The sequence below is a fragment of the Pleurodeles waltl genome, chromosome 3_1 (genome assembly GCF_031143425.1).
Source record: "Pleurodeles waltl isolate 20211129_DDA chromosome 3_1, aPleWal1.hap1.20221129, whole genome shotgun sequence".
In the NCBI taxonomy this organism is placed as follows: domain Eukaryota; kingdom Metazoa; phylum Chordata; class Amphibia; order Caudata; family Salamandridae; genus Pleurodeles; species Pleurodeles waltl.
The window spans coordinates 171466474-171480091 of record NC_090440.1 but is presented as its reverse complement, the minus strand read 5'-3'; the positions used below and the strand labels follow the sequence as shown (position 1 = coordinate 171480091).

At 43.8% G+C, this 13618-nt stretch overlaps 1 protein-coding gene across 1 annotated transcript in view; it reads left to right on the top strand.

Moving 5' to 3' along the window:
- Positions 1-13172, top strand: part of LOC138283890 (aquaporin-9-like) — a 141241-nt gene extending 128069 nt beyond the window's left edge. Inside the window, exons 5-6 of the mRNA XM_069222095.1 lie at positions 1107-1324; positions 11604-13172. Of these exons, the coding sequence (XP_069078196.1) occupies positions 1107-1324; positions 11604-11808 (423 nt within the window). The 3' untranslated portion in view covers positions 11809-13172. The remainder of the gene's footprint in view (positions 1-1106; positions 1325-11603) is intronic.
- Positions 13173-13618: the final 446 nt, after the last annotated feature.

Here is a 13618-nt window from a genome sequence, read left to right as displayed (position 1 = left end):
AAAAATCACTGCCTCTTTTTACTATTGGCGAGTTATAGTTAATGTAGTCTGGCTACTGAATCGAATACACTATGTATGGAGATGTGCAAATTATGATCATTTGAAGGTGTTACATTAATTATAAATTAAAGGTATAAGTAAAAGTGTATACATTTAACTGTTTGTGCAATTTAATTTTTGTTTGTAGAAAAAGAATGAATAAAATTATATTAATATAAAGGTGGTGCTTAAACTATAAATAACAGGTATTACTATAACCTAACAATTTCTAATGTTTGTGTACTTTAAATTTGGTTGGTATAGCAAGAATAAATAAAGTTTTCTTAACTATAACAACGTTTTAAGCGTTTTTTAAAGTGTTTTTTTAATACATCTGCCTATCTATCTGTCTATCCATCTATTTAGCTACTATGTACATAGCTCAACAAACATGCACAATTGTGACCTCACATATGTGCCCAATTCCTGCGCGCACCTTTGCCCAATTCATATCTATGATCGACTTAATTGAAGATGAACTCTATAACTTGGTATGAGATGCCTATAGAACTTTGCAGAAAACCTCATTGAGGTGCTTTGGGATTGAAGTACTTCCCTTTCCAAACACTGGGCTGGACAGTCAGTTATTGTGGCTGTTGTGTGATTGCTTGTGTTCTGAGTCTCTAATCCCCACACAACCTCCCAGAAAAGCCTTTGACTGCCCGCTCTTACTTCCCTGAAAGTCAAGTGCGGATGGGGGATACCTGGCCCAGTTTTCAGAGCCATTGTAGGACTGACTCACAAGAAGCAAATGATCCTAACCACCATGGATGTGGCCAAATACATATGCTTGTGCTGTTGACCCCCAAACTATGTCAGACAATAGGTAAAAAGGGTAGGGCTTTAATATTGAAAAGGAAGACTTTTTCCACTGGGTTACAAAATAGAAGCAACTTTCTTTCCAGTAATGTATTATATGATTATCTCTCTAAGAGCTAGGATTCAACTCAAGTATGTAAGGACGTGGTGAATAAGACAATTTATATTTGAAGTGAAGACATTGGTGAAGTGAGATACATTTTCAAACAAATTTTTGAAGCTAGATATTTTTTCTTCCCATTGAACAGGTGGCATCAACGGCTCTTCTTGTTATTTCTGTGTTTGCTATTTTCGACACCAGGAATAAAGGGGCACCTCATGGATTGGAGCCAGTGGCAGTCGGTTTGCTCATTTTCCTTCTAGGCTGTTCCCTAGGGATGAACTCTGGTTGTGCCATGAACCCGGCCAGGGATCTTGGCCCAAGAATGTTCACTGCAGTGGCAGGCTGGGGACTTGAAGTTTTCAGGTAAGTTCTGCCTAATGATATTTTGTCTGCTTAATAAAGATTCCAATACGCTAACGTAAAAATAAGACAAAATAGTATGAAAATGAAATGTCTTAAAAGAAGACAGAACAAAACGTGTTGGTAGGCAGAAGCTCCTGTCGGTCTGTTATGTGTCGGTTTAAGACAGTACCTTTCTGCATTTGAAGTCACTATCTGAAATGGAAAAGGGACTTGAGGGACAGAGCTAGTTCCACTCCACTGGGTGGCAGAAGCAGTCAATCACTGGTGTCAGTCATGGCAAATTTAGAACAAAGAAAGGATGGGAAAGGGTAGAGAGTGGTTACCCTACAAAGAAAATGAATGCGAATGCACGTGTCATGATTTCTTAGTCTTAAAAAACCTTTGGCAACAAACATTTTCTTGTCTCATTCTTCAAGGACCACCTCTTGATTTTGATAAAATTAAAACTTTTTTCTGTGTCTGCCCTATTAGGCAAACTATCTACATCACCTGTGAGTGATAGATCACATGAAAACAAAGAGGGACGTTGAAATGTGAAAGTAGCATTCATTGCAAGTGACAGATGGGCACTAAAAAGTAAAGGATTGATTCTCGAAGAGATCTGAACTACAACTGAATGCTGCAGGTGCAAATGTCCGCTTGCGCATCTGCACATGTGCATCTTCAAGAATGCTTGTAATTATTTTACAGTCCTCCTCTGTTACATAAACCTCGGCTATCCAAGAATATTTTCAAGTCATTATTAGAATATGTGCCATTGTTAGAACATGTGTTTTTGATTTTTAGACAATTCCACCTTATTTTTATTTTTTACAAGCACCAACCTCCTGCAACTCGCATTCAGTCCATTCACAGGTTATTATACAAAACCTACACATCGTGCACTCTCCTACAGTGGACTGTTCATTACCCAGGGTGTTTCCCGAGTTGCACTTCATTATTCTCAGGTACAAGCACCTCTGCGCCAAAATGCAGTTGTCATTAATACTTATTTTTATTAAAGCCTTTGTAAATTTGATGCATCTACTTGCGACATAATAGTTCCCTTCCTGCTCATCTCCTGCCTCTCTCTTCTATACTTCCGATCTACATATTTCATATAAAAAAAGTAGGTGATCATTGACCCCATAATGGCTTTCATCTTTGAGGCACATCGCAAATGTGATCAAAAAGCTACTTATGAAATTAGTCTGTACAGGGCTGTAGCATCACCGCGTGTCTATCAGTGCAAGGACACATTTTAGATTTTGTTAATATATAAAACTCCTGAGAGGCTTACTCGTTTTCCCTCATGTACAATTTATCTTCAAAACTGTATTGCATACAATTACAAAAAATCCTTAGGTTTACTAGAGATATCTTATTTCTGGTAAGGATCATTGTGCATCTTTGTATATGATGTATCACTTGATCTTCCCCGATCCCCAACTTTTACTACAAACGATTCTACATCTCCTTGCTGTACCGTCTGAAATGACAATCACTCTTAATAATTCTACTCTGCCTGTCTGATATTTCATCCAAACAGTATTGTTGCAATCACCTTTAGTTTATTGGTTCTATTGCATCGCCTTAATTCAAATCCACTTAATATCTTCCAGTTTCGTAATTTGTCTCAGTTGTACTGTTATCCAACTGAATTTATCTTTCCATCTACCCTCTCACTCACTTTATGATTTCTGATGCAAACTTTATATAGGCATTCCAATAGGCAATAGGTTACAGGCTCCTTCAGCCTCTTTCAATTCCTACCTGTTCCTGTTATGCCCTGTTCATATTTTCGGATGCTCTCTGCCAAACTCCCACCGGATTGTCACCTCCCATTTCTGTAGTACTTGCTTTACCCAGATCACTTGTATTCTTTTATACTCAATTTTCTTTTCTATTACCACTGTTGTTTTTCTCACTTCGATTGAGATGGGCACCACTCAAAATTTCTTTTTTTCATGCCCTGTTTTGTTAGCGTTGTGCTTCAAGCCTACACCTTCCACTCTGGTGCCTATTTCAAGGGGACCTTCACTCTCTTTTTCTACTTGAGTGCTTACTCTTCCTTTTAATTATTTTATAATGTCACTCATGCTTATGTTTTGTACATTCATTATGTCTCTTTACATTTGGCATTGCGCCACTTTGTAACCCTTTGTGCTACATTATGCCTGCGCCAGGCATAATGTATGAAAAGGGGGTGTTCCCCCATTAGGGGGGTGCGAAAAAAAATGGCACAAAGAAATTTAAGAGATTTCTTTGTGTCATTTTTTTCGGCACTTTTAACTACTGCTCAGAGCTGGCGTTAAAAGGAGGCACACCATAGCTTACAATGGGTCGCAATGGGTGGGCTTTCAAGGATTAGCGCCAACATTTTTTATGCTAATCCTGCAAAGCTCTGATCTAGCATCAAAAATATTGACTCTAGTTCCCCAACTACCACCGTGATGTGCCGCATCTTAGATACTGCATGGTTGCGTTAGGGGGGCGGTAAGGGACACAAGAAAAGTGAAGTGCCACTTTTCTTAAATCATGCCCAGAGTGTGCAACATACGATCCATTCATTACCTTCTCAGAGATAACAAATTCTGTTCCACTTTGGTTTTCCCCAATGTAGCTGTTCAGCTGTGATTTTATTACTTGTCCCCTAAAAGTGTTCACAGTCATATTGGTCTTTGCACTGCATTCCTGATTATTATTCTAGCTTCATGCTTTCCTTACACATTAGCATGTTCTAAAAACACAAAAATCCAGATATCACCCCTCTATTTCAATTTGCCACAAGACATCCACATCAGCTGGAGAGAGCAGAATGTTTCCTAGAATAACTTGTTAATCAACTGATCTCACTTTTTAATTATGTTACTTACTTTAATTTCTCACAAATTGAAGCATTACTAGGCCTGTTCTGAAATTACTTAACCGGCCAACTTCTTCAAATACTTGAGGCAATGCATTAGACTGTGCTTGGTAAATCTTAGTCAAACAATCGATGCACATCAGAAAAAAATACCCTTTATAATAAAGATATTTAGGTTAGGTGGTAAATTTGAGAAGTAACATTGATACCGCTAGTCATTTCTGCCTCCACACCTCATCAGAAAACGTTGCAGAAGCATCACCTCCTCGTCCAACGTCCTTATTGCACCTACACCACTCCCTGTTTTCTCTTTGTGTAAGATATCGACTTGGAAGTACTTCTTTGCCTGCAAAACACGTTTATTTCAGAATTTAGATTTTATATTGTAATTATTCCCTCTGAGTCAGTTATGCATGCTGAGGTTTCCGACATCAAGAACTGTTACTTTTTTGTGCTGCTTAGCATAGAAATTAGCGCTCACAGTTAGAGAGCCCCACTCCTGATATAGCTGAGAGTCATTCTCTCAGGCAAAAGTGGAATAATGTGCCAGTGATCACACTTCTAACTTTATGCTCCAGCTTACCACATCAGTACTAGCCGATCAGTCCTCCTGTGATATTAGCAAATGTGTCCTGATCCTAAGATGGCAGCAATTCCATTATTTCTGCTTTTATGAATAAGACTGTGGCCCTCATTACAACCCTGGCGGTCTTTGACCGCCAGGGCTGTTTTGGAGTTTGTACCGCCAACAGGCTGGCGGTACAAACTCGGGCATTACAACCGCGGCAGCAGCGCCGCGGTCGCACCGCCGGGACCAGCGGTTTCCCGCCACTTCTGTCCCAGCGGTTTCCCGCCACTTCTGTCCCAGCGGTTTCCCACCACTTCTGTCCCAGCGGTTGTAATCCCCCAGGGGATTACGAGTCCCCCTCCTGACAGCCTTTTCATGGTGGTATGAACCGCCATGAAAAGGCTGGCGGAAAGGGGAGTTGTGGGGCCCCTGGCATGCCCCCTGCCACGGTCCCATGGAGCTTTTCACTGTCTGCATAGCAGACAGTGAAAAGCGCTACAGGTGCAACTGCACCCGTCGCACAGCCGCAACTCCGCCGGCTCCATTTGGAGCCGGCTCCCGTGTTGCGGCCAAGACCCCTTGTGGGCTGGTGGAAGGAAACCAGCGGGGATCTCCAAATAGGCACCGCGTGAATGCGGCCGCATTGGCGGCCATGCAGCGGTTTCAACATGGCAGGCGGCAAGTGTTGAAATGAGGGCCCATATATCTGGACAGAAAACAAAGGTTGTCTAAACAATTCCTTGTTCTAGTACAAGCTCTAAAAGCAACATGGAACCAAGAAGGCGTCCTGTTAAACGGAAGCATGTGGAGTGTGCATGCTCAGGGAAGGAAGATCCTTGTGGTTCCCGGCAGGCACAGTCAGATTTCAACAAAGTTGCTCCAGGATATGATAAATAAAGCAGTGGAAGGAAGCTTTCAGGGGAGTGAAGGTACTCCTCCTGCTAAAAGAATTACCAGTGACTCTGCATTGACACAGGCCATTGACATGTCGAAAGTCAAGTCGAGGTAGAGCAAAGTGGTGTTTAGTTACCTGAACTTATTCAGCATTTAAAAAGTAATTTAGGTTTCCCTAAGAAGAAAATCATCTTCTCTAAGAATAAAGTCATCAGAGTTGCGTCTAGTAGAGAAGGCAATAAAAAGTATTGTGAAGGGAATAGTCGGACACAGAGAAATCTAGTTCTCTGAGGTATCTGACAAAGAGATATCTCCGATAGCTGGCACTTCACAGTGTACGACTATCTCAGAAGATGTAGTACCTGCTAACCATGCAGATATAACATTGAAGGTGGGATCAAAGGCTTGTGGAGCATCAGACTTTGCTTTGAGGAAAGGTACCTGTGCAATATACACAGTTCACGTACTTTGTAGGCATTTTCAATTAATACCAAAGGAACAAAAGCAAAGGAAAGTTTGCACACTTTGGGGGTCATTCTGACCCTGGCGGGCCAACGACCGCGGAAGCACCACCAACAGGCTGGCGGTGCTTCTGGGGGCATTCTGACCGCGGCGGTAAAGCCGCGGTCAGAAAAGGGAAGCCGGCGGGAAACCGCTGCCCCAGGGAATCCTCCACGGCGGCGCTGCAAGCAGCGCCGCCATGGGGATTCCGACCCCCTTCCCGCCAGCCTGGTTCTGGCGGTTTTCACCGCCAGAACCTGGCTGGCGGGAACGGGTGTCGTGGGGCCCCTGGGGGCCCCTGCAGTGCCATGCCACTGGCATGGGCAGTGCAGGGGCCCCCTAACAGGGCCCCACATAGATTTTCAGTGTCTGCGTGGCAGACACTGAAAATCGCGACGGGTGCAACTGCACCCGTCGCACCCCTTCCACTCCGCCGGCTCCATTCGGAGCTGGCATCCTCGTGGGAGGGGGTTTCCCGCTGGGCGGGCGGGCGGCCTTCTGGCGGTCGCCCGCCAGCCCAGCGGGAAACTCAGAATGACCGCCGCGGTCTCCTGGCGGTGCCCGCCAGGCCGGCGGCATCCGCCGCCGGCGGGGGTCAGAATGACCCCCTTTGTCTTTCCATAAAAGAACAACAAATTGGATTCCTGTCTGACTTATAATATGATGGATTATTTGCAGCAGCTTCATCATTATCTTCATCTGCAGCAATACATCATCTGTGGCTGATAGGCCTGGAAGACTGCCAGTTCTCAAAAGGTGCTTTTGAGCCATTTGCCTTTTAATGGTTCTAAGTTTTTTGGCCCCCAAGTGGAGAAGCAAGTAGGGAAATCAGTGAATGACCATACATTAGTTGCACTTATCCATTTTCCTTTAGTGGAAGCTGGCTATCGAAGATAAATTGTGTCTCCAGACCAAACAAGACTGATCAGCCATTTTGAATGAGGGGTCAGGGGATACCTAGCTCTGAAAAATCTCGGCAGGAGCCTATACTTTCTTGTATTTTAAAAATGCTGTAGCACACCACACAGGAATTAATGCCAAACAATAGTAAATAGACCAATGTCCATTGAACTCGTAGGTAAATAGCACTGTAGGTTTTTTATTTGTTTTCAGAGGTACGGTGTATATCAACGATGTCAAAGTTTTCAGTACTTTGCCAGGTAATTAAGCAACAGCCAACATGTGTTTCATCTACACAGGAATTTATCAAGGCTAAAATTGTCAGGATTAGCATTAATTCCTCTCATTTATAGGACAAGAAAGGAAAGAATGTTTTGAAGTCTGAAGCAGGTCCTCTCAGCTAAAGTGTTCCAGTGGTGCATTGTGAGAGGTCTGAATGGGCGTAGGTCAGTGGGTGAAACCATTCAGTGTTTCTGAGGTATCTGTTCAGGGCGTAGGCTGGCAGAGCTAGAAGCTTTATTTGCAATAAATCCTTTAGTAAGGTTTTTTGCTAATAAGTTAATGTTGAGACCAAATCCTACTTTCCTATTTATATTCTATCTTACTTCCGCCTGTTGCATAATCTAGTGCATCCAGTATTTTTCCTTCTTCTTCCTCACAGGGGATCCCTTGGCATTCTCTTGACATACACAAAGTTTTGTCTATTTGGGCAGAACTGTTTCTTTCCTTCAGGCTGACTTTTCAATGACTTTTGATTTAGTTGATAAAGTTCATAAGCAATCTAAGCAATCTACAACCACAATAATGTTATCAATAAGATTGGCCATTGCTTTAACTTTTCAGAAAACAGTGGTTGATGTTTCATCACAGGCATCTCCACTTCTTTGGCAGCATTTAGGGGAACCTCTATCAAAGACTTTTGTACAGCCACCACTTGGGCCTCTCCCACACCATTATAAGATGTGGATGGGGAGATGGTTTCTTCTTCTTTTGGTTCTTTAGTGTTGTCCTCTGTTAACAATATCTAAAGTAGTCTTTTTGTTTTTCTGGATGTCAGTAAAACATATTTGGACCTCAAAACATCTTGAGGTGTTCTTTTTATTGTTTCCTTTTTGCCTGGGTATATACTCACTGTGTGAGGACTGGGAAGAGGAAGACGGATGAGGAGAGTTTGCCCAACTTACTTACCGGCAGTCTTCGCTACTCCAAGTTCGAGTCTTCTTCGTCACAGTCTTGGATCAATAGGTCGGGAAGGAACATGTAAAAAAAATGAAACTAAAATGTTCTGAATAAGCTTTAGTTACATAGGGAGTGGTCTTCATTAATCTCACCTTTGTGGTCTGGAAAGTGTACCATGGTTGAGGCAGGGGTCAATGTGTCAGGGTTGTGAGAACGAAGACTCTGAAGAAGAACCATTATCATTAAGTAATTAATTCATTAGTTGTGTGGTGTTAGAAATGGGATTTCTGGTTGGCTAAGGTATGCACCTCAGCCAGACAGAACCTACTCACTCTAGTCAGGGCAAGGGAGTTAAACATCCAAGATAACCCCTGCTCACCCCCTGAGTAGCTTGGCACGAGCAGTCAGGCCTATCCCAGAGGCAATGTGTAAAGCGTTTGCACAACACACATAACACATGTGACGCAAAATGTACACCACAAAGTAAACACAACACTGAGCTAAAAATTATCTGTATTGCACAAAATATAATTAGACCAACGTTACACATAAGTAATACCCTGCTACCTTAGCAGTTGTCAGAATGTTACACAAGTTACTAATACTCTGCAAGAATACGCAGTTGTCACATTAGAACACGTAAGTACTCAGGATTCTGCAACATAAGCAGTAGTCAGGAATTACAATAAGAGTTATATGCACTTGTCATGAATAACCCCTAAATACTCCTAAAAGGAGCATTAGAAAACAGATCACAAGTCATAAAAATACATATCAGCTTGTCACACTCATAAAAGAAACATTAACACATATATGTAATATTATGAAAGCAGGTAAGGTCTATACTAGGCTCCTGGAGCCCATATTCCCTAAAAAGTGCCTGGTTGTGATGGAGAGGCACTCCTCGTGCCTAAAAGACAAACAATGGGCCCCCTGGCGCTCCTATGCGCAAAATGGGGGCCTCTGAGGGTTCCTGGTAGAGAGGGGTGGTCTGATCCCCCTCTACAATGAAAAGACCGGTCCCCTGCGGGACCCATGATCCTTGGGGGGCCCCTGGTCCTCTAATGGCCCTCTCCGAAGGGGGGGAGCCAAAGCGTCAAAGATTAGGGAAGTATGGGGCGATCGCACCCCTAGTGCAGTGACCGGGGGAAAGGGGATTCCCTTTTCTCCCCGTGTCCTGCTTAGGACTAGGCAGACACCCTTGTCCACGGTGCGGCTGCCCAAAATGGAGGAAAAAGGAAGAAGGAGCCTCCGATGAGGCTTTCCTCCTGCTTCTGCCAGCGGCCGCACCGCTTTGGTGCGTGAGCCGCTTCCCAGCCTGACCGGGGCTGGAGCGAGAGGCCGGTACCGAGGATGGTGCCTGCAAGTGCCCCGGGGGCGTGTCAAGAAGCGCGCTTTGCCCCGGGGGCACTGTTTGGAGCGCGGTCGCTCCTGTCCTCCTGGCCGGTGCCCGGGGGGCACTAGCAACAGCACGATCCTCGCACTAAAGACAACATGCGGCGCCCGGTTCGCGGCGGTGAGTTGGGCAAATTAAACACAGCGCGCTTAGGAAATCGCGAGGGCTCTGTTCCAAGCCCGGGCTGCGGCGGTGATCCCAGCAGAGAAGAGGCGCTGGGGAGAGTGTGAGGGGCACTCTGATGCTCCCGGGCTGTGGCAGTGATCGTTCTTCCGCAATTTAAGAGGGCGCTTTTTCAAAGCGCTTTAGGCCACATCTGTAGGGATCGTTGCAGGGGTCAGAGGCCACAGCACCCTGCCATTGGGAACAAACAAAAGCAGAAGGGAGCACAGGGTTGGTGGGCCCAGCTACAGGCCATCACAAGGGGTGCAGATGGTGGCAGTTCCTCCTAGTGACCAGGCAGGTCACAGGTCAGCACAGCAGCAGCAGTCCAAGGTGGTTTCCTGGTGATTCCATTCATCAGAGTTCTGTGTCCAGTTTCATGTCCCAAGAATGTTCAAATTGTGGGGAAAATTCCCCTGTACTTATACTGGGTTTACAGTGTGTCTTACAATGGCAGAGAGAGGAGGTTCCAGCCAGTTACAACTGGTTCTGGGAGTGCCCCCTCTCTCCTTTTAGCACAGGCTCCAAACATCAGTGGGGGGTTAACGACCCTATTGTGTGAGGCCAGGGCACAGTCTTTACAAATGCAGGTGTGCCCCGCCTCTCCCTTCTCTCAGCCCAGGAAGGCTTTACAATATGTAGATGCACCTCTGTGACACCTCCACCCTCCCTGTGTTCAGGCTGTCTGAGAAGTATGCACAAAGCCCCAACTGTCAGTCTGCCCAGACGTGGATTGGAGGCAAGCTGCAAAACACCAAAGTCATAAGCACATATAAATGTGTACTTCTAGAAGTGGCATTTCTGTGATAGTAATAAAAAATACACCTACACCAGCAAGCAACACTTCTTACCACTATCACAACCATGCCTACGCTACCCCTCATAAATCAGACAATACCCCTTACACATAAGGCAGGGCATTTCCAACGCAATCCCATGAGGAGGCAGCACTCACAGCAGTGAGACACCAAGTTAGGCTGTTTGTCACTACCAGGACAGGCCACGCAACATGGCACATGTCCTGCTTTCTACATACATGGCGCCCTCCCCAAAGGGCTAGCTAGGGTGTACCTTAGGGGTGACTTACATGTAGTAAAAGGGGAGTTCTGGGCCTGGCAAGTAAATTTAGATGCCATGTCCCTGTGGCAGGAAACTGCGCACACAGGCTCTGCGCTAGCAGGACTGAGATAGGTTTGACAGGCTACTTCAGTGGGTGGCGCAAGCAGCGCTGCAGGCTGGTTAGCAGAGAAAAAGTGCTCAGAGTCAAAACGTCAGCCAACAAAGGTCAGAAAAATAGGGAGACAAAAAGCAAAAAGTCTGGGGAATGACCCTGTAAAAGGGCCAGGTCCAACATGTGCCATTATCATCTCCTGTCCTAGTAATGTCAGCTGTTATTGGTACTCTGCCAATGAGATAAAAAAACACTGAACAAGTTTTCAAATGATTGTGCTGCTTCACTGCTTTACCAACGGGATTGAAATCACCAACATAATGACACTTGTTTTACTGCACGTTTTAAGTGTTGTTATTTCTGACAACTGCAAAGATTTAGGGGGTCATTCCAAGGTTGGCGGGCGGCGGTTGCCGCCCGCCAAACTTCCCCCGTCAAAAGACCTCTCCGCCGGTCAGAAGACCACGGGGGCCATTTCGACTTTCTCCCATAAAAAGTCCACTTACCAGATAATTTAACTGACATGGACACATGAACTTCATTTGGTAATTCAGATCCGACTGGTTTTCATCCCTCTTCGTGTTAAAAAGTTTTTTTTTGTTTTTTTTGCTGCGCTCTTTTTATTCCATAACACAATGATAACATAATGTATTTTTGTTGCAGTGCTGGTAACAACTGGTGGTGGGTTCCCGTAGTGGCCCCTATGGTTGGAGGAATTATTGGCGCGTACATCTATGTCTTGTCTATCGAAATCCATCATCAAAGTGAGACAGAAGACACAGAACAAGATGGCGATACATACGGAAAATATGAACTTACGAACAGCGCAGATATTCACCTCGGTTCTTCCGAGACTTCATGTGCATGATCTCACTAGGCACTAGCACGTGCAACAACCTCCTGAAAGAACTGGCTCATTTATTTGACTGAAATACATACCCAAAATGTTGCATAATCTGTTTCTCTCCAAAGGGACCTCAAGTGGAACTCAAAATCGAAACATCTGGACTATGTTTTTTGCTTTGAAATAACTTCTCTTCTGGTTTGTGAAGGACGGTGCACTGTAGGACGACACTAGCGAGCATGGCAGGACAAAGATGTCAAAAATCTGAATCAAGTGCCATGGTCAAGAATGCAACTTTTTAGGGCCAGCACTTGATAACGCTTTAGCTGCCTCACCAGCCTAGTGTTCTGCAAAAAAATCTTTTATACTATTCATTATAAAGAGGCTTTGAGTCAGCCATCTTCTTCCACTGCCTTCAGGTAAACTGTCAATCCCATTTTGTCTGCACCCACTACAGCGTACAGCCTGGGGTAATGGCGGATCAGCCCAGCTCGGGTATTAGCTCCACTCATAGCTAGTAGCAGCATTTTGCTTGTGCCCAAAGTACACATCCACCAAAATAAAAGCACCCTCAGTGCCCAGCCTGGTGAGGTAATATGCCCTTTAAAAACATTATTTTTTACTTTTAAAAACGTTAACCTTTTTCCTTTTGCAATGATCTCGCAGCTCCCTGAACTGCAGCCATTAGGTCACTCGCAACTGCTCACTTTGGCGACTATCATCGAATCCTCTTTTTCTCATTTTTACTCTTACCTTTTCAAGGTGGCCGGCGCATTGCTCCGAAACAGTTGACCACCTTGGAGAGGTAACATAATGGCAAAGTATGGCAAAAATCCTAAAATATAAATATGGCTATCTGTGCAATAATGGGAGGCCATCTTTGAATGTTTTTGCCATACTTTACCATTCTTTACAGTTTCAAGATAGTGAGCATGTTGAAAACAGCATGTCGGCCATCTTCAAACAGTAATCTAAAAATAAATGACACCAAAGAGAACGAGCACTAACAAAGCCCATAGCACTACCACTAATTATTAAAGTCCTGACTTTTTGGCTCTCTCTAATGCTTGTTTTATTTTCACTCAAATCATAATAAATGCCTCCGAGTTTGCAGGCATATTCCTGTAGTTCATTCCTGTGCAAAACATGTCCCAACCCTGACTACTATATAAAAAATACACTTTTCTCACCAATGATATGTTTTAGGAAATCATTTTTCAAATGCGAAACTAGACTCTATGAAACTAGGCATCAGTTGCAGAATTGTGTGCCTTAATTTAATTTATACAATTTTTTATATTGATTCTACCTCTAAATTATTCGTATGCATACAAGTCTTATTTGAACAAATAAAGATCTATTTTTTAAAATGTTCTCATAAAAGAAAACTGATTTGTTATTCCTATGTTTTAAGTGTCTTTTCAATGGTTTTTGTGGGTGTGTGTGGCAAACGTGGATAACCTAGCCTTTGAGCCACAATTCCGAAATCTATGCACACTCATTATATATTGTGATATGAATGACTTGTGTAGTGTGAGAAGAACATTCTTATTTCAAGACAAAGCCACATCAGTTGTATGCTGGTGTTTTGCCCCTCACTCGTATTGATAAAGCACACACTTTTGGCTAGAAAAGGCTGACTATGGCTTGTAGAAAAGACTACAGATTGATTACAAATATTGAATTACACAAATACTTATCACTCTACCAGTCTTTTGGGTCTCATGTGGTGGAATGCACAATACTTAAGCTTACTTCAAGAGACGATTCAGATTCTTCCCCGAAGAGGTCCTAGAAGAAGAGTACTTTGGTTTTGCAAAACTAGATTCTTCTT